We start from the raw sequence: 19,586 nt of genomic DNA, 5'->3' as shown, positions 1-19,586 counted from the left end.
TAAATTCTTTCCAAAATGCTTATCTCTTTCCTGGCTAAAAACAGATGATGTTAGCATCGAGTAAAGGTAATTCTAAATCTGCTCAGTCTCATTTGTTCTTAGGAACCCATATCATAAAACTGCCTTACTCCATGCGAACAGATCTAATCACATCAACCTAAAAGATCTTGCAAGTAGAAAAGTTCCGCTAAGCATGCTCAGCTCATGCTCCATTCACTTAGGGATAGGGTGTCATTTCTTCATAAAATTTCTTCAAATATGGTTGTGCTATTTTTTCCATTCTCGAGGCAAGAACTCACTTTTGAAGCTCCATTCACGTGGGGGCCAACAAAGTTCCCCTCAAAAGACCTGTCCAATGTAGGGGGGCTGGACAGCAACTCAGTTATTCCCCTACTCTCAAGAGACAAGTTGACATACATTGTGAATCCTGCACCAGTTCATGTCTTCTAAATCTTTATCACATCTCATTGCAATACAGCCATGACTGTCAGGTCTCGAGTTTGATACAACAAGATTTCTTGGTCTAATGCTGCCTCCTCCATCGAAAGCACTCAGGATAAGAGACGTGGACTACCTTCAGTCTTGACCCTAACTGTCTTCTCATCTGATAAAGCTTCACCTCCACATGTTCCCCTTTCCTGTCAATCTCCCTGTAACCTCTGCAAGGAAATATCCAGTCTCCTTGTTACATGCTCCTCCCATTTCCATATTCATTCCTCTTGCTCTTTTGTCTCCTCCTGCAACTGCATCCACTCCTTTCCCTTCATTGAGAATCATTCATTTACCAGATGCCTCTATGCCAACCTGGCTCAATACAAGTTTTTCTTCCATGTATTAATCACTGCCTTGTTTTATGGTCTTGGCTGTTAAAATGGCTGTTCCCATGCAGGGCCCTGTTCCTGTTTATGTGACACTTCTGGCCTGGCTGTTCCCACATTTCATGCCTGTTTTCACATACCTGACTGACCCCAATTACTAAACGGCCCTGTGTACTTAAATGCCCTTAATTACTTAACTGTTAATTTACAACTCTCTTTGGTTAGGGACTGACTTCAGGGGCTTTGGATCCCTTGGAAATATATCAACATGAAACCTTGGGTCTTTGAGGATATCTGCAACGGCTGCTGCCTTAACATTTCTCGACACAGGTCCTCCCTCACTGTCACAACCAAACCCCTTAAAAGTCCTACCCCTTCAATGCAGTGAAGATGCATTTCCCTGACAATAAGAGGGCCTCAAAAATTGCAGAAGCGAGCCACTGAGTAAATTTGTCCAGGGATGCTGGGATTCTACAGCTGGGTCTTCCTCATTCCAAATTCTTCAGAATAGTGACTTTTTGGAGGTTGCTTCAGTGGCTACTACCACCCCTTGCAGGTCCTTTTCCAATGCCTATCTAAGAAATGAGTGAACTATGCTGCTGATGTGATGAACAGGATTTCCAGTCCACTAGAAGCCTCTCTTTCCATTCCAGCCAACTTCATCATGTACCTGATTCATGTTAATAAGCTCTTTTCTTTCTCTGTTGTCGATGGTTATCACTCTGCCCTCTCTTCACTCTTCCTCCAAGATGACTTAGAACTGGGGAACAATAAGAACCTTTCTGACCCCTTTTATCATTTTCCCAAGTCAATTCCATCGGCTACCATTAACCTCTAAGTTGGGGCTTCACCACACTACTGTACAGTCAAACTATACTGTCTTATGAGCCACTGGCAAAAACCTCCTTGCAGAATATGACCCTCCAAACAATATTCCTAGTTCCTCTCACATCCTCTCTATGTGTCAGTGAACTCCTTGCCCTTTAGAGTGAAGTCTCTCAATCCAGCCACTGGTCTTCGGTGCCCTGAACTTCATTGCCTAGCCTCAGTCCTCTAGTAAATGCAGCTCAATCTTGAACTCTTCCTATTCCTTTCTTACCTTCCTCTTTTACTGAAGACAGACTTGTCTCCCTTGTGGGGGACATCAGGATGTACCTTTTAAGGATGAATAATTCCAGCCTTCATTCATTCCAGTCCTCTCATCTTTATCTGTTTCTTCAAACAAGTCACCTGGTCTTCAGTTCTGAAAAATCCTATTGCTTATTGGCAATGTTACTTAAAAATCTCTCGATGTTCACACACTGGGGCCAGCTGTCACATCAGGCCATTTTTATGGTCTGGGAGAGACACAGGTCAGTTATATTCATCCTCTTCATGATCTCGACACATGAGGCATGTGTTTTCACGGGTATCAGCCTTTATACATCATGTGCAAGATGAGTGTACTACTATACATTGTAATCAAATCTTCCTTGGCAAATCCATTATTTACAGAAGCTACCTTGGTTTCAGATGGTCCGTACTGCTTTACTGCCCATCACTATGAAGGTTTGGATTTCTTGCTAATCAATCTGCTCTCTGCTAAATTGCAACTCAGGCTATTTTATGATTACTGGCTTCATAAGAAGGAACCCAATAATCATGAGCAGTGGGACCTTTCTACTTACAAGATCTTTCAAGCTGCTGTGACTGGATCCAATCATATGGAGAAAGGTAATTCTATGATTAATTGTAGAAAAATGCTTTATATTAAAAATTTAACTGACTAGTTGCTTTTGGATAGAAATCACTGTTAGAAAAAATTGCACATTTAGTCAAACCATTCTGGGACCAGCTGGCATGAGGGTTCATTTCGTAAAGCATCAAAAAAGTGTAACAAGGATGAAAATGGACATCAAACTATGAAGACGAAAAAGGAACTGACAAAAATGTGCTATGCAAAAGCTAATGCGCAGTGACTTACACAGATGATGTGAGCCTTACACACTGGAGCAAAATGCTTGAAGTTTCTTTATCTTTAATGAAAGTCTGCTCAGCAATTACCCTTTTTGCAAATGATGTGTACAAAAAACCTTAGAAAAAATATTGGTTTGTAACAATTCCGATGACTTTTGGCTGACTAAATACTGTACTCACTGAATTACGACTTTCATCCAGGAATAAAAATGTAATTAAGAAGTGATCATAAAACATTGAAAAACAAAATTTAGCTTCTTAGAAGTTGAGTTTTCTGTCAAGTCAACTATTGTTCCACTATTCAAAGACTGCCTAGCAGAAAATATTTGATTTGCAAATACAAGCCCATTCAACTACTACTACATATGATAAAATTACAATACAGGTTATCTGTGCAAAATAAATACCTTCAACACATTACACAGGATTAACTTAGTAAAACTGTCACTGCCCTGAGCTATAATTACTTTACTGTAAATTAAATGCTGAAGAGCTTGCTACCGCCATTTTACTAAATAATCTTCAAAGACAACAATAAGAAAAGGCCAACCCTAATTCCCCCCCTTACAAACTGTATTTAGTCTTTCAAAGGAAATGACTCAAACTGTACTTTTATTTTCCATTTTCACCTCAACGTTGACACTGCAATTGCCTTTTAAAAAGACTGTAACTTTTGCATCAAACATTATCCTCACTATTATTCTATAGACAAGTATTTCAAGTTCAGCATAGATGCAATTCATTACAAAAAACTTCTTATAGATCCAATTCATTAGATAAAACTTTTAATTTATTCTAGACAACAGTAAACCAGAAAAATTCAAAAACAGAAATTAGCATGAAGCTGCGGTCATCAATAAAAGTTTCCTTTTCATTCAACTTTGATGTCTTCCCATTTTCTCATCATTAAATCTAGTGTCCCGATCATCCAAATACATTAATATTTATGCGCAAAAAATAGTCGACATTGTGTGGTAATGTGAACAAAATAAGAACAACTTTTTTCCAACAACCCTGCAGATTAAACCTATAAGTTGATTCTATGTAAACCTGAATTTATCATTTTATCAAAACAGACCGTTTGTTAATATCTTATAACAAAGCGGTAGGAATCTTTGCAATTACAGTTTCCGAGACTATTGATCTCACAGTAACAAGCAAAGCTTGATAAAAGTAAAATGTAATCATCAAAAATATTACTGTAACAGTAGTACCATCAACACCTGAGATTTTCTTTTGAATGAAATAAATTTGAAATTCTTCATAAAGCAGAATAAATAAAAAAGGGCCTTGCAAAATAAATACATCAATGGTTAGCAGTGCAAGTAATCCCATCACAGCTTGGCATGCTCAGCAAGAAGGGAGAAAAAGGATGAACAAAATTCATAGACAAAAGTTTACCATAAGAAGAGTTATTTGCGATGAAGCTAAGTGGTCCTTTGGCCACTAAAGTATCCTCACACACTCCGCCTGCCAATAACACCATACACACTAATACGGTTGCACAAACACTGAGTTTTGACATTGCATTATTATTATTAAAAGGATGTAGACAAGACAGGGAATTAAATTATTCAGAAGTCACATTTAGAAAAAAAGTCCATAAAAATAACTGACTCGAGAATTTCAGGGAAAATTTTAAAAACAAAACCAATTGATGGAAGTTAATGAAAAATATCCACCTAAAAAACATTACTGCACATCCAACTGAACTTTTGAGCCGAAGCTCTGCCTTGAGATGGGCAGCCTTTCCACATAATAAACCACTTAACTTGATACTGTCCAACAACCACAGCTCGTTACAAGATTGAAACTTAATTTTTTCCTGGCACACTGAAGTACACGTTTTTGCTATACCTCTCCCTTTACAACAGACCATTCACTGAATAACTGACAAATGTTCCACATCATAATGGCTCTTGTTCTATCAAAACTGGGTAGAAAAATATTAATTTGACTTCCAAAATACTATTAGTTGGCACTTTTTTAATGAGATGTAGGTTTTTAAACATGTAAGTTAAAATAAGATGTCCAGGTTTTGTTAACAAGATCTTAAATGAAATTATGTTTTACTGATATGACAAGTATTATGTACTATAAGAACAGATCTGTAAGTAAAAGTGTTCAGCAAGCATTAATTTGAATGAGAGCAAGCAATGCTATCTACCCTTCGAGGAAGATAGGCAGACATATACTGCATCAATAACACACAAAACATTCTCAGTTTTCCAAACATGAGCCTATATCAGCTTCATTTTACAATGTTCCCATTAGTCCATTAGTATTCTTCAAATCTAAACATATCTATTCTCCAAATAGAGTAACAAAATTACAACAGTCTCTTCACTCTCAAACCTTCCTCTCATCAAACCCTAACTCTGAAAATATATATCATATTTTCTTCACAACAAAACCATAAATTATAGTGCCCATTCTGTTCAGCAAGATGTTTCCAGATAAAAATGATCACAGATGTGGGGTTACTTGCAGTGAAGAAGTGCTGTATGTGCACGGCAGATCCACTGGTTCCTGGCTGCCTTTATCCACATAAAATGTATAAAATTCTTACAATTGTACAGTAGCTAACTTTCATGCAATGCTTCTCTATGTTACTATTTTCTGCTGCACTGTTCATTCATTGTTCACTTTCAATTGTTTTTTAACAGTTTATAAGTGCAGAAGTGTCTCACACACACACAGTTTGGGATACATTCTGGCGAAGACATTAGTCAAACATTATGTAGTGTGCTATCCTGAACAAACTAGTCAGGAATCATGCCTAACACTTCAGTTGTACTGGCTAAATAGCAAAAGCTGCTGTACTGTTTCAATAAATCTCACAATGTGTACAATTTGAATACTTGAATAATATAAAATATATCCTGTAAATGTGCATCATGATTGTATTTACATAGCCTGGGAGACCTCAAATATCAACAGCAGCCTTTTAAAATTTATGTATAGTTTTTTTGCAGTTTTAAATTATACCATGTGGGACATCATACAACATTTAAAAAATAATAATGTATGCACTATGTAACAGTATACTGTAGTAAAGAACAGAAATACAGTATACAGACATACATGAAAGTGGATAGCAAGGCCCATGGATCAGGTTGCCGGGAGAACAATCTAGCAGTTTATTGTCCATGAATGATGCAAAAAGATAGAAAGGTCAAGTCCCCATAGCTGTAAAAAGGGCTTTGCAAATGATGTTCACCCACCACTCTGCTACTCAAGGCACTGGTAACCACATTCCAGGCCCTTGGAATGGGTTTACCAGATTTCTACAGAAAACTGACAGACTGGACTCCTTGGTTCTTCAATCAAGTGGTGGTGGTTATTGTGTCAGAAATGACCCAGACTGCCTGTCCTTCCAATGACACCACAAATGCTTGAAGGCTTATAAAAACCTACTTTTACACCTTTCATTCATTTTCCTATAATCATGAATAGTTTTTAATTATTTCCTCAGGGCCAAGGACTCCATATAATTTGCTTAGTTCCTCTATAATGAGTATGAAGGGGTTTGAGGACCTTTTTCCTTGGTGGAACTGAAAATAAGGCTCCCCAGCTAAGAACAAAAAAACTCCAAAATTAATCCATATTCCACTTGATTCTTGGATGCATAAAAACAACAAATTTAATGCACAGGGTTGTCTCAAAGATGAAGCTCCCTGACCTGTGGAGTTCAGAGTAATGGGGCATGATGTTTGCATTCCTTCAAGCTATAAACAGATCCTACAATATTCAACAAACAGTATAGGGCATGGACAACTCTATTAGACAAATCTAAACTAAGATTCAACCACTTTCAGAATGGTCCTGTAAAAAAAAATTAAATTCTTAAACAATTTTTCCCTACAAGGCTTCAACTTAAACAGATTCTATCACTTCATTCCTCACATTCTCACTATCGTAAGTGTAAGAACTGAAAAATGTGGCCAGTGTGACAGCCAGGAACCATCAGATCATCCACACATGAACTTGTGCTCACCTACTGCAAGTGGCTCTTCTCCCTTCACAAAATTTTGTCAGGGAACATCTTGTTTATAAACAACACAGACACAGCAAGTAATGGGTTTGAATGAAGAATCAATATTGTTCTGAATAAGTTACAGTTCCATAACTTATTTAAAGTAAATTATTTATAAACAATTCACAAATATAATTTTCTCAAGCCAACTATGAAGAAAACACTGACTTTTCTATAAAAATACAGGTAAGCACCAGTAAATCTTTGCCTACATTCTTCCCATATGTCTTGTTCAAAGTATTGTAAAGCCTTACTTTTCATCAAATGAATTACAATCAGTTCAAAGTTATACTTATCATAACATTACAGCAATTTCTTTTGTTTGCCTAAAATAGGTCTTTCTTATATCGAAGCAGTCTTAAACACAGAACGTATAATAAAATGGTGCTTCCTGCTGCTTCTTAACCTGCCGTGCAAACTTGTAAGTGTATTTGATCACTGCTCCAGAATTACATTACAACTTTCTTCTGACCATAAACTTAGCGAGACCTTACACTTGATGTACCATCAAGGTAAAATAGTAGCCATCACCGTTGAATTAATGTGAAACAAATTTCAAAACTGAACGCTTTCAAATTTTTTCTCCTATTTCAGCAAGGTGTAAGGCAAAGCTCAAGGCTGATTAGCATTGCTTTGGCAGGCAAAATTACATGAGCTCACCTAACTAAATATTCCAGTTTACTAGCATTCATTCAACACCCTTCAAAAGTAAAACTTAAGCTCACCCGAAAGTCCTGGGGCAAAGCAATTACTCTTGTTACTCAATATGCTTTCTATCACTTCACAATGTTTATAAACTTCAATGCTGCATTAGTAAAAGCACCAGAAAGCCACAGCAGAAACTCCCTAGCCTATAATAATCAAGCTGCACTCCACTACTATATAATGCCTTTCTTTTTTCAAGCTTTCGCCCTCTAAATCACCTCTGATTTCACAGACCCACCACAATCTTCTCTTGAATCATCCCTTATTAAGATTCCAGCCTTGGTGACAAACCATAATTTCCAGCCAACTGTTGATCAAAAGAAAAAACTACTTATTGTGACCCTGATCTGGAATGATAAACCAGTTAGCTTTGGATAAAATATCAAGCACAGATGAACATATGTGTCATGATCCCTAACTTAAGATGCCAATAGGCCATATGAGTGCTGAAACTGCTTGTGAGTGATGTAAAATGCATAGCACTAAGCAAGGGTATATCCCACTAAACTTTTACAGTGCCAGTTTGCTTTAGGCCCCCCAAGGCCAATGGGCATCCATTTTACGGATTTTCTTCCACAGTGAACTAAATGCTTATGGGAGTGCTCAGATATGATAGACCGAGTCCTCTGATTTCATGGGGGGGTCATGTGCCTACTTGACCACATCATGCAGCCTGAGGGAAACACAGTTCTTGTATACCTGTTTTTTCTGCCTGCCTATGGACTATAAGACGAAGGTTTATATATTTCACAGACAAACACTGAAGAACAAAACTAAGAAAATGTCCTTTCAATGAACCTGGACTATCTCAAAGTAAGCAAACTGTTCCATGAAACAAAGGCAGCTTACCACATATCACTGCTTAGTACCAAGTGATTACGCCACTGACAAGCAACTAAACCTCACAGCCTCCGGTCCCAACATACGGCAATTTTTCAGTACATCAATGGCCTGTTTTTTATAAACAATCATAATTATCGCAACGTGTGTTTACCATGATTAATGGAACCACAACTTTGATATGTACTAGCAACCATTTTCAAAATTGTACATTACCTTTAAAAAACAACATTCAGATTCTGTAATAGTATATTTCAGTTTATGTGTATAAGTTTAAAATTGCAAATGGCATACATACTGTGCTGGTCTTACAGGTTCATTCTTTAATGTCAAGTATTTTTTAAATATTTTAAAAACAAGGCTGGAATAAATTACTCATTCAACTGAGAGTCACAAATCTACTCAAAATTCAAATCCATTGAAGCTTTAAACAATGACTAAATAAAAACCAAGGCAAAGAAGAGTTTCTTAAAATAACCTGCTATACCAGCATTCTTACACCTTCTGACTTCCCATTACAAGATATTTCTAGTCTTGCTACTGAATATAATTTCCAGCTATCGCCCCTAAAACAACTACTGGTAATTACAGTAAATAAAACTGCAATAAAGAAAATTCATCTAACTACAGTAAATCAAAATCCCTCAACTTCTGTACCATAAAACTCCTGTTGGATAAAATCTTCCGTTGAATAAAATATTTCGTCCATAACTCATCTGCACTCATTCCCAAGGTAGTAAATTAACAAACAACCATTTGCACACACAATTCTCTCAAATTCCTATTTCAAAGTCAATTACGATCTCAGATAAGCAAACATTAAATTCAGTATTTTTGTCATTTCAATGCAGCCTTTTCTCAGCATCCATGGTTTACAGAAAATGGGAAACTCCTTCGCGAAGGATCCATTATTTATGGGATGACACATAAAAGACACAGAAAATATTTATACACATGGATTATGCAGGTGTTCTTAAACAGTGTCTTATATTTTAAATTAAAAATGAGGTACACATCTATTTTAATGAACTATGTTAATTAAAGGATACATGACACCACAAACAACAAGACTATATCAAAAGGAGCATTAGCACATATACAAAAAATTAAAAACTGCAAGTAAATGACAAAAAATTAAAAAAAACTTTCCAATAACATTAACAAACAATTAAAATTCCAATATTTACAATCTCATGAGAATGTAAGGTATGGAACGCTTTCCATTAATAAAAGCATAAGCTGGTCAAAACCACACAGTACAATAAGAATCACTAAGAACAAGTGATTTTAAAATCTGATAACTCGGACCGATTAAAGGCAAATAAACAAAACACCGTCATGATGTGACCACTACGTTTAAAAGAAATGACGATATTAATATCTCATATCCACAGATGTGTCTACGTTTGAGCGCTGCCACACGTACCTGCTAAACTTTTGAAGAATGTAAACGCCAGAACCCTTGAACCAGTGGAACCTGCATCTATGATAACCGCATACACGCGCTCTTGCACTCCAAGGGCAACAGACACACGGTCCAGGGAGTTCGTGCTGTGCCCAATACTCTTTAAGGGCCATGTGTTGTTTAGCGTAACTGTGGTAAGAGAGGAAAATGTTTGTACAAGTTATTTTCCTTTTAATATTTATGATTCATATCAATACTGGCTTCCAAAATACTACCTATATACAGACCAATTCCTGAATTCCATATCACCTTGTCAGCAGCAGTTACATGAAGATGTTAGTAGTGTCATAATTTCTCCATTTACAAAATCATCATCCACTTTCTAAGGGTCAGGTTCTGTTTTAGTTTTCCTTTTCTTCTACATGACAATATCAGTTAAGGACTGTCATTTAATCTAGCCCCTCCTCTAACCAAAAACTCAAGTGTCAACAAGTTTGATCACTCCTTCCAACCATTCACTCTCAGAATTCAGAATTTTCAATTTCCACTGTAAAATCTGACTATGAAGAAAAATAATTAAGAAAACTCCAGTTGCATTAATGAGAATATACACAGCTCCAAGTGACTATCCTTAACTCCCTGGAAATTGAAGGAATTTCTTCTGCATAGATTCTTGGTTAGTCTCCCATTTAAAAACTACTAATTGGTTATTGTAACACAACAATTTGTATTTTCATACAAATACAATGATGGCCTATGTCACAGGCTGCTATGGCCACAGTATCTTTTTTTCTTATATGAGCCACTGAGGGCTACAACAAACACATTAGGTGGAAAACAAAAATAATCATCCATCTGAAATCCAGGATTTGGTATCACTAAATGCCAAGGCCAATGAGAAAGTATTTGTTCGGCCAAATTAAAAAGTGTACTGGCAGTTCCTGAGACTTCTCTGGTTTAATAACTAAGTATTCGTATATGTCCATTTCCCTGCTGCAGATCCTTTCCAGTATTCCACCAGCCCCAGTTACACTGCTTGCCACCTTATACAGTAATTTTCATTCTTTCCCTTTCTATTTAACTTCTTTAACTTTACAATCCTCCAATATTTACCCCATTCAGAAAAATCCTTCTGAAACCTATGAAAGTGGTCTCATTAAACTAATTTACAATAAAATATAGCAACAATATACTATACATGTCTACTTCGGCTGGTTAATGACAAAAATTCTTAAAGTGTACAATTGTTGGGTTAAACTTTAATGCTACACTTCCCATGCACAAATCATTTTGCCTCTAACTTACTACAGCAAAGTGTAAAACATAACTAACCAAGTATGACGAGCGTGGTGAGCGAAAACAGAACTGCGTAAAAAAATAATCTAGCCAAACGGAATGATCTGTGGACTGCTCCCGACGACCGGACACTTTTGGCAGCGGCACTCATGTCTGACCCCGACTGTGGACAAAAAAGAATTAAATGTGATTTAAAGCCATTCTCTTTAATGTGAGGGAGAGCAACAGCATATCGAATACTGCACAAAGTCAACGGATGTTTCGCACAGAAAAACTAAAAACATTCAGTGCTACTGCCAGGATGAGAAAAAATTCTTTTTCCTAAAACAACATCAATTTTTTCAATACACAACTCATCAATCATGTACCACTTAGAATCACAGTGCAAAACTGTTAGATAACATAATGGCTCGTGAATGGAGTGTGGAGAGGTTGAAGTTAGCAGGCAGCTGACAAAGGTGTTAATTGGGGACAGTGAAGAGAAACTGTGAAGGCTAGTGAATGAGTTTAAAGGTATCAGCAAGAGGAAAAGCTTAAACTAAACCTAAGCAAGGCTAACATTATTATAAGGGTGAATGAATGTTAGTAGTAAATTTCAGCAAGTATTTGGGAATAAGCATAATCAGACGAAGGCTCGATGAAATAAAAGGCAAACCACAGAATAGATGAAGCAAGGAAGGTGTCACAACATATGCGAAAGATCTGGAGGAAACTTGGAGTGTCTAGGAGAGCCAAGGTTTAATCTATGAAAGAGTTCCTAAGCTGATCTTCCTTCATGGAAATGAAGTTTGGAAAAGAAAAATATGTCGAGATGAACTGTTTGCATGATTTAGGGCATAAGGAGAACGAAAAGGGTGGAAAAAGTCGACACACACGCAGCAGTGGCCAAGAAGATTAACACAGGTGAAAGGATGGATCAGTTTGTTTTAGGATCTGTCACGCAGCAAAAAAGATAAAACACGTTGGTGACAAGTATAAAAATAGTCCTCTTACCTAGAAAATATTAACAATACGAGACTGAATAGAGCAGTGTGTGTCTGTGTAGAGGGAGTTTGGCAAAATGCTGATGAGCCTTCTGTGCAAGCACATGAAACTACCGTGGATGCTATCTACACAGGACGTTCACCCACTATCCAGCAGGAAAAGTTTGAATTTGGCAGTGATCAAAATCATGTCTTTTCTTTGAAGCTACCCAATTAGGAGAAAAGGCTTCACGTTTTACAAATAAATAGCAACAGTAATATCAATAATAGAGTAATACATTTATACTGGTTACCAAAATACAGTCCTAACAAATGCCAAGTACAGTCACGTGTGAAACAAAGTGAATTCCACCTCATAACATCTAGGTTGGGACTGATGCCAAAAGCCTACAGGCATCACTTTATATTGCCATTTGGCAAATGAGCCAGTTAATAAATTCAAACATTTTTGACATCAAATGTAAGAATCTTTCAGGACATAGAGAGGAGCCATAGTTCCTATAAACATGACAGATTACACATACATATTACATACATATCAATAATTATCAAGAAATGCAACCTGGCTATTCATGTTACTTCTATCCATAACAAATTGTTAACAGATAAATTTTACAAAGCATCATATTGGGAGGTCTATAAATTACTTGGATCCAAAGCTTTCAAACCGAAAGCATACATCAGTATGCCAGATCTCTAATACGCCATAAACGAATCGACAGGGAAAAGGGAAAATATATTTTAAAACAAGAGCTTGAAAACACGCACTGTAACTTAGACAATACTCTTTATCATCACATGTGATAAGTCAAAACAACAAAGAAAAACCTATTGTTGTCCTCTGAAAAAAAACACGCTGAGAATGTGCAGTGAATGGATTACCTTAGAACATTCTTGGCATGCCTTCAACTGGGGGATGGTAGGGGCATATATATATCTCTGTGGCTTTTAACCACTAACCTAGATCTCAAGTTCAAACACTACACTTTCTTCAATTCAGGATATCTGATCTTCAGTCTTCTGTGATGATTAGGTACTCCTTGACTTGAGTATTGTTATTGTTACTATTATTATTATTATTATTTATTTTTTTTTTTAAAGACAACAGGTGCATCTGCAATGCTCAATTTGCAAAAGTTTTCTGCTAATTCCAATTCTGTCTATTAAGTTCATGGATGCTGCAATTAAGAGTTTCCATACAAGCAAAACGAATATAACTCCAGTTACTTGAGTATTGTAGATATTACTGATCGTGTGTTCGGATCAGAATAAAGAAGTTTGACAAATAACAATATGTGAGAATGTGTACAAAACACAGATGAATGCACCTCAAAGAAATTTTGCACTAATATGCATTTCATGCCTCCAATGGATAGTGATTCAGCTGTTAGGTTCAGCTGCACTGCAAAAATATTTACAATACAGCGCTATACCATATACTTAAGCAATTCAAAAAAGGGACACTACACAGGTCATTTAAAAGCAATGGAAATTTTCAAAAAACATCAAACCCATACCATTTCTATATCCACAAAGCAAGCTTCTCCAGAGTCATCAAAGAGTGGAGGCTCTGGTACATTTTTCACTGCAGGTGACTTATGAACACCTCTCGACCTCAAACCGAAACAATTGTTTTCCATCATTTTTCTGGGCAAACCACAGAAACTTATAACTTATAGTCTTAAGCGCCACAGTTTGCTTTCTCAGCAAAATGTCACAGACTTTCAACAAAATTTTACTCTTTTCTCGCACAAGAATAAAAAAACTCATAAGAACAATGACAATGCAATACCACATCACAAACACATCATTTACTATTAACGAGATCACGGAACCATCACTCCATCACAAAAACATATTTTCACAGATAAGTACGCTACCCGCTACCACAAACAAAACAGTATTCAACATTAATGGCCGATAAAAAAAGTAAGTTCCTGCATAAGGATGTCTATACGATATCACAAGACAGGGAACCGGCAAGTGAAGCAACTGCTAACTGTACACCTGCCTGCCATGAGCAGGTGTAACATGTGGCTCCAACACTTGTAACTCAAATAAACACATCTCCAAAGGAAAGCAGGATGACGAAACTTAGGTCTGTCATAAGTTGAGTTTGAAAGATGTGCATGACAGTTATAAAAAAATAAATTACATAATATTCACTATTATGCAAAAACATCTGGCAAAATAGATTTCAGGATGATTACAGCAAAAGATCTTTTGGTTCCTGATCTAACTGTAAATGCAGCTTGGTCAGTTAAGACAAAAGTTTTATTACCCTGGTAAAATGATTGGAATACGAACACAACTAACTTAAAAAAGAATATTATTCAACTGAGAGAGAGAGAGAGAGAGAGAGAGAGAGAGAGAGAGAGAGAGAGAGAGAGAGAGAGAGAGAGAGAGAGAGAGAGAGAGAGAGAGAGAGAGAGAGAGAGAGAGAGAGAGAGAGAGAGAGAGAGAGAGAGAGAGAGAGAGAGAGAGAGAGAGAGAGAGTGTGTGTGTGTTAAGTCATCTTTGCTCTTTGCACTTCTCATGGATTTTGAAAGTGTTTTGAGATAGGAGAGAAGGTTCAGACTGGATTAACAAGAAAGACTTGACACTCTGGACATGCAGATGATGCTGTTTTAATCAACAAAATGCTTGCTTAACAAAATGCATCATACTTCTGAAGAGACGGAACTTAAAAGCTTAATCTACGGAAAACAGAAATAAGGAGAACAGAACATGCACAAAGGGATGAAATAACACTACGTGGAGAAAAGATAAATGAGGAAGAGTCTTTCCTGTATGGTAACGGATTTAGGAACAATGACATTCAGTGCAAATTCTCGAGTTGCAACTTAGTGAAAGCCTGAAAAGGGTAATTCAAACACAGGACAGGCCGAATAAGATTTGGAAAATCAAGCAGACTCCAACTGCATGAAAGTAGGATTGTACTTAAGTCTCACAAGATCTGTATTGTTGTATGGACAGTGGTATAAACTTAACAGACCTCAGCTTAGCAGATCTCATTACTTAATGGACTCGCACAAGTCCGATAAAAATATGTTCATGTCCGCCAGGCTGGATGGTGAACGGAGAAACACATGCACTCATGTGGACTGACACTTTCCTGGCTATGCCTGTGAGGGTGGATAATGAACAAGCACATGCACACACAACTAATGCTTTTCTCTTTGTCCCTCATGTTAGGATACAATATGTATGCACTTACTGTGGGTCCAACCTTCTTAGGATAATTATGTTTAGAAAGAAACAATGTTCATGTTTTATATACATTGTATGGGTTCTGTATACAATACTTTACATATCTTGTAAGCGTAAGTAGGTATAGGTATGTACTGTACACATACTGTGAGAAGTATTTCGTTTTGCAGATATATATCTGACTTTGAATGATAAGTAATCCAATAATTCAATAATTCAAACTGAATAATAACTACTACAAAATACTGGTTAGGATAGACTGTGGGATACTTTATATGGAATTGCACTAGACTACAGCCAATCAGAGTTATCCTTGTGGTAACCTATTGTTTAGGTCTTTGTTACTTTGCGGATTTCATTACTTAGCAGAAGAGGCAGACCTCAAGCTGTTCATTAAGTTGAGATGACTCTGTACATAAGTCTAGTAAGAGCTGTATTGTTATACAGACATGAATCATACAAACTACAGTATGACAATGGAACAATATCTGAAAAGACACTGTCAATTATAGAATAAAGCTCTTAAGAAGATTATTAGGAGTCAGATACAAGGAAAGAGTTGGAGGAGTTACTATTGTGTATATGAAAGAGAGTGAGAGATGGCTTAGACATGCCCTTCACTCAATCCCTTAGGAATGGAATGGAATATAGAGTTGAGGCCAAAGGCCAAGCACTGAGACCTATGAGGTCATTCAGCACTGGAAAGGAAACTGAGAGGTAGGTAGGTTTAAAAGGTGCACTGATGGCACTAAACCCCTCTGGAACACCCAGACCTACTTGGATGAGAACTAAGAGCAGGGAAAGCTGAAGATGAGTGGGGATAAAGCACAGGAAAGACATGAGTGGCATTACTTCATAGAGACCCTTCAGGTTACAAAGGCAATGATGATGATGATGATATGCAATGCAGGTTCGCTTGAGTTGGAGTTTAGAGAAAAACCTTATAAGACAAATCAAACAGCGAACGGGCTGGATATTATTTGGAAATCAAGAAATTAATACTGCATAAAAAAAGTATGATTATATATCAGTCTAGTGTAATCTCTACTGTTGTAAGGACGAGTCATTCTCCGTCAGTGTGTCAATCACATGTGCCTCATCAGCACAACTTCTCCGTGGCTCAAGGACTCCAGTTAAACTTGGTACAACAGAAGATAACCATGCATAAACATATAAGATTTTGTTGATCTGACAATAAAGCTTTGAGGAAAATTAGGAGTCAGATGACATTATGGGGTGATAATATAGGGAAAAGGTTAATTACCCAATACCACAGGATAAATTTACAGAAGTAACAAGAAGGAGATGGTTTTTACGTGTCCTTCACACAAACCCAAGAAAAATAGAATATGATAGTGTCAGCTTTGCTTCTCTGGGCACCAAGAGAGTTCAAAGGTCCAGACATACTATACAGATGAGAACTACTGTATAAGATGGGTGGCCAGAGATCAGCAAAGCTTTGTGAAAGTTAACGCATAGGAGAGATATGAGTGGTGGAATTTCACAGAGGCCATCTGCATTGCACAGCACTGGGGGTTTGATGATTGAAATTTTTAAAAAATACCTGTACTTCTAGTATAGTATACAGAAAACACATCTCTCAGAGGCATAAAAGAAACTTCTTACAAACCTTTCATCACTTTCACATGATAATTCCAAAGTGACATTTTCAATAATCGTATTGTACAATGGTTTCTCGATTCTCACTAATCTGCTTTTTCCACTTAATTTTCACAAAATTTCAACAAAAATAAATTGTACCATATATTATTAAATGAATTACCAAAACTTTTGGCCATTTCACAAAAAACTTAAACCAATTACTTTACTGAAAATTTTCTATCAAAAAAATATACTTTAAAGAGAAAACAGAAGGAAAATAATGGCAAACTGTAAGAACTACTTGTCAAGTTAAATAGGGGGCATATTGATGTTCTACTTTTTAGGTATATGAGAGGGTATATATATTAGGGTGGGACCTCATGGATGGAGTTTCAGGGGCCTTATTAACTGTCTCCCTCCTTCAGTTGGCGGTACCTTAGAAAAAACATCATTTGCACTAAAAATTTCTAGAAAACTGTGAGACAATGAACCTTACAGATGAAAAGACGAGACCTATGATCAACTGCAAACTGTATCTAGTAATACTTTGGAAACGGGACAAGTCGTGGAAGATATGAATGCGAAGAATGACCATAATTATGAAATTTACAGGTTGAACTAAATGAACTAACTGAATGACAGTGTCAAAAGATTGATATCAAGATCAGGGATAAAAGTTTTAATAGAGCTCAAGTTTTTGTCCAACAATTTAAGATGCAAGTCAGCTGCTGAAGACCAAACAGGGGACTAATATTCAAAATATGAAATAAAAGAATAGACAGGTCTCCAAAAATCTTGGAAGACTTTTTTTTAGTAGCCTAGCCTACGCAATCGTATGCGACTAGATTTTGCCTTAATCAAACTTCCAAAAATGAAATTTACAAGCAAGAATTTTAAATGATTTTCGTGTATTTTCAAAAAATGTTAATGAAAAATAACTACGAGTTTTGTTAAGGCCTAAAGTTTTAGTTTTGCTAAAGTTTAACTTCACTGCCCATAATTGCACCATGCACTAATATTTACCAGTTGATTTGTCTTATATATTTTTTACTTCTGTTTTACAATCTAATCTTAAATTCTCAAATTTCCTTCTCTGTATTAGCTTACTTAACCTTGGCTACTTGGGTCACTGAACTTCAAGAATTATTCTTCTCCAAATTGAATTAGTATGATTATCATTATTATTTATTATTACTATTACTATTATTATTAGTATTATTAATGCTATTATTATTATTATCCTGACCTATATGCAGCTTATTGCATAATTCGGGTCAGCCCACGATCGGAATACCGGCAATCTTACAATACTCGTAAATAACCTACACCGTATCCACGTCATAACTCACGAAGCCAACAACCTGACAACAATTAACCCGAAACAATTTAGCGAATAAAACGGAGAGAATTAATCATCTTGGCGACACAGAGAACACACAAGAAATGAACAACCCAACGACCGACCCCAAAAGACATTGTTTACATTAGGCCTTCGATGACGGAGGCCTCGCCACCGACCATTGGAATAAATTCTCACACCTTCGAACAAAACCCGACGAAAAACACTTGCCTTTCTGTGTCTGACTCCCTCCATGTGGTACAGGTGTGGCCCGAAAACACTTGCGTTATGTGACTTGTTATTTTTACCCAGGTGCGATACCAGGCGTCCACAGGAAAGGTAGAGATAATACTACGGACCTGCCGTCACCGATCTGCCATGGTGCCGTGGGATCGTTCACTGCGGCCCGGATCGTGTTTGTCGCTTTTTAGTCTACCCTTGCTTTTTCCTTTCTTGTTAAGGAATGTTATTCTGTTTTTAACATCTTTTCGTACCTTGGTTTATTTCGTCAGTCTAAATTCCATTACGTCGTTTCTTTCGGGGCGTCGGTATTGTTCGCTGCCTTCGATTATTCTCGATTCCCTGAATGATTTATAGACGTTTCTGCCTTTTCTTTATATTTCTGTTGGTATTCGGGTAATTTATTATTATTCGGTGACTTAAATTTACTAATAACACTCTAAATACATCCTTTACTTTACTTTCGGTCTTGTTGCAATCCTGGAATTTGCTTTTACTCATCAGTTGTCAGTGACTTCATGATAAGATATAAATGCATGTTTACGAGCAAAAGTCATGATATTATCAAAGGTCTAGAGATCGGCTGTTTTACCTCGTTTTGGGAATACTTGTTTGGGAATGGCCCGTAAGCTCGCTTAGATGAGAGAGAGAGAGGGCACTTGAAGATGGTCTGTGTATTGAGCAATAACGAAAAAGTATCACGTGTGCAGTCAAACAAGCAACAAGCGAAAGGTCGTATGCAAGCTAATACTCACTCCACATGAATATAGATCCATTTTTATTTCTTTTCACAGAATGAACACTAGCTTTCAGTGGAAGTCCGAATATCGCCGATCAGCTACAGTGAGCTGCTCCGCACCTAGATTAACTTAGACTAACATTCATAAGCATTTTCCCACATGTTTCGTGGCTTTTCCGGGCATCAGCACACCTGATGCCATAGAATGAGTGTGGAGGAAGAACGCGCTATACATTATTTACTAGTCTCGACCCACAATAGATCGAGTTCGTAGAAAATATAGACCCCTGAACCTCGGTCTGCCAGAAACCAGAATTACACTCGTATTCTCCAGCATCGGTCTAATTGCGGGTTTATTTTGGAATGCTTAATGATGACGACGATAAATACGACAACTTACTGACAGGGAATCCATAT

General features: G+C 36.9%; 1 protein-coding gene across 6 annotated transcripts in view; it reads right to left on the bottom strand.

Annotated features, from left to right (window-relative positions):
- LOC136837069 (ectonucleoside triphosphate diphosphohydrolase 5-like) overlaps positions 1-19,306 on the bottom strand; it is a 47,736-nt gene extending 28,430 nt beyond the window's left edge. Inside the window, exons 1-5 of one of the 6 annotated variants that reach the window (XM_067101667.1) lie at positions 13,997-14,033; positions 13,557-13,779; positions 11,093-11,219; positions 9,782-9,949; positions 4,176-4,244 (exon numbers count right to left, since the gene is read on the bottom strand). In XM_067101667.1, coding sequence (XP_066957768.1) covers positions 4,176-4,244; positions 9,782-9,949; positions 11,093-11,219; positions 13,557-13,682 — 490 coding nt within the window. In that variant the 5' untranslated portion in view covers positions 13,683-13,779; positions 13,997-14,033. Of the gene's footprint in view, positions 1-4,175; positions 4,245-9,781; positions 9,950-11,092; positions 11,220-13,556; positions 14,068-18,421 lie in introns of those variants that run through there. The other 5 variants (XM_067101671.1, XM_067101670.1, XM_067101669.1 and 2 more) reach the window with 5 other exon arrangements.
- Positions 19,307-19,586: the final 280 nt, after the last annotated feature.

Source organism: Macrobrachium rosenbergii, chromosome 57 (genome assembly GCF_040412425.1).
Source record: "Macrobrachium rosenbergii isolate ZJJX-2024 chromosome 57, ASM4041242v1, whole genome shotgun sequence".
Taxonomy (NCBI): Eukaryota; Metazoa; Arthropoda; class Malacostraca; order Decapoda; family Palaemonidae; genus Macrobrachium; species Macrobrachium rosenbergii.
This window is presented reverse-complemented; position numbering and strand designations above follow the sequence as displayed.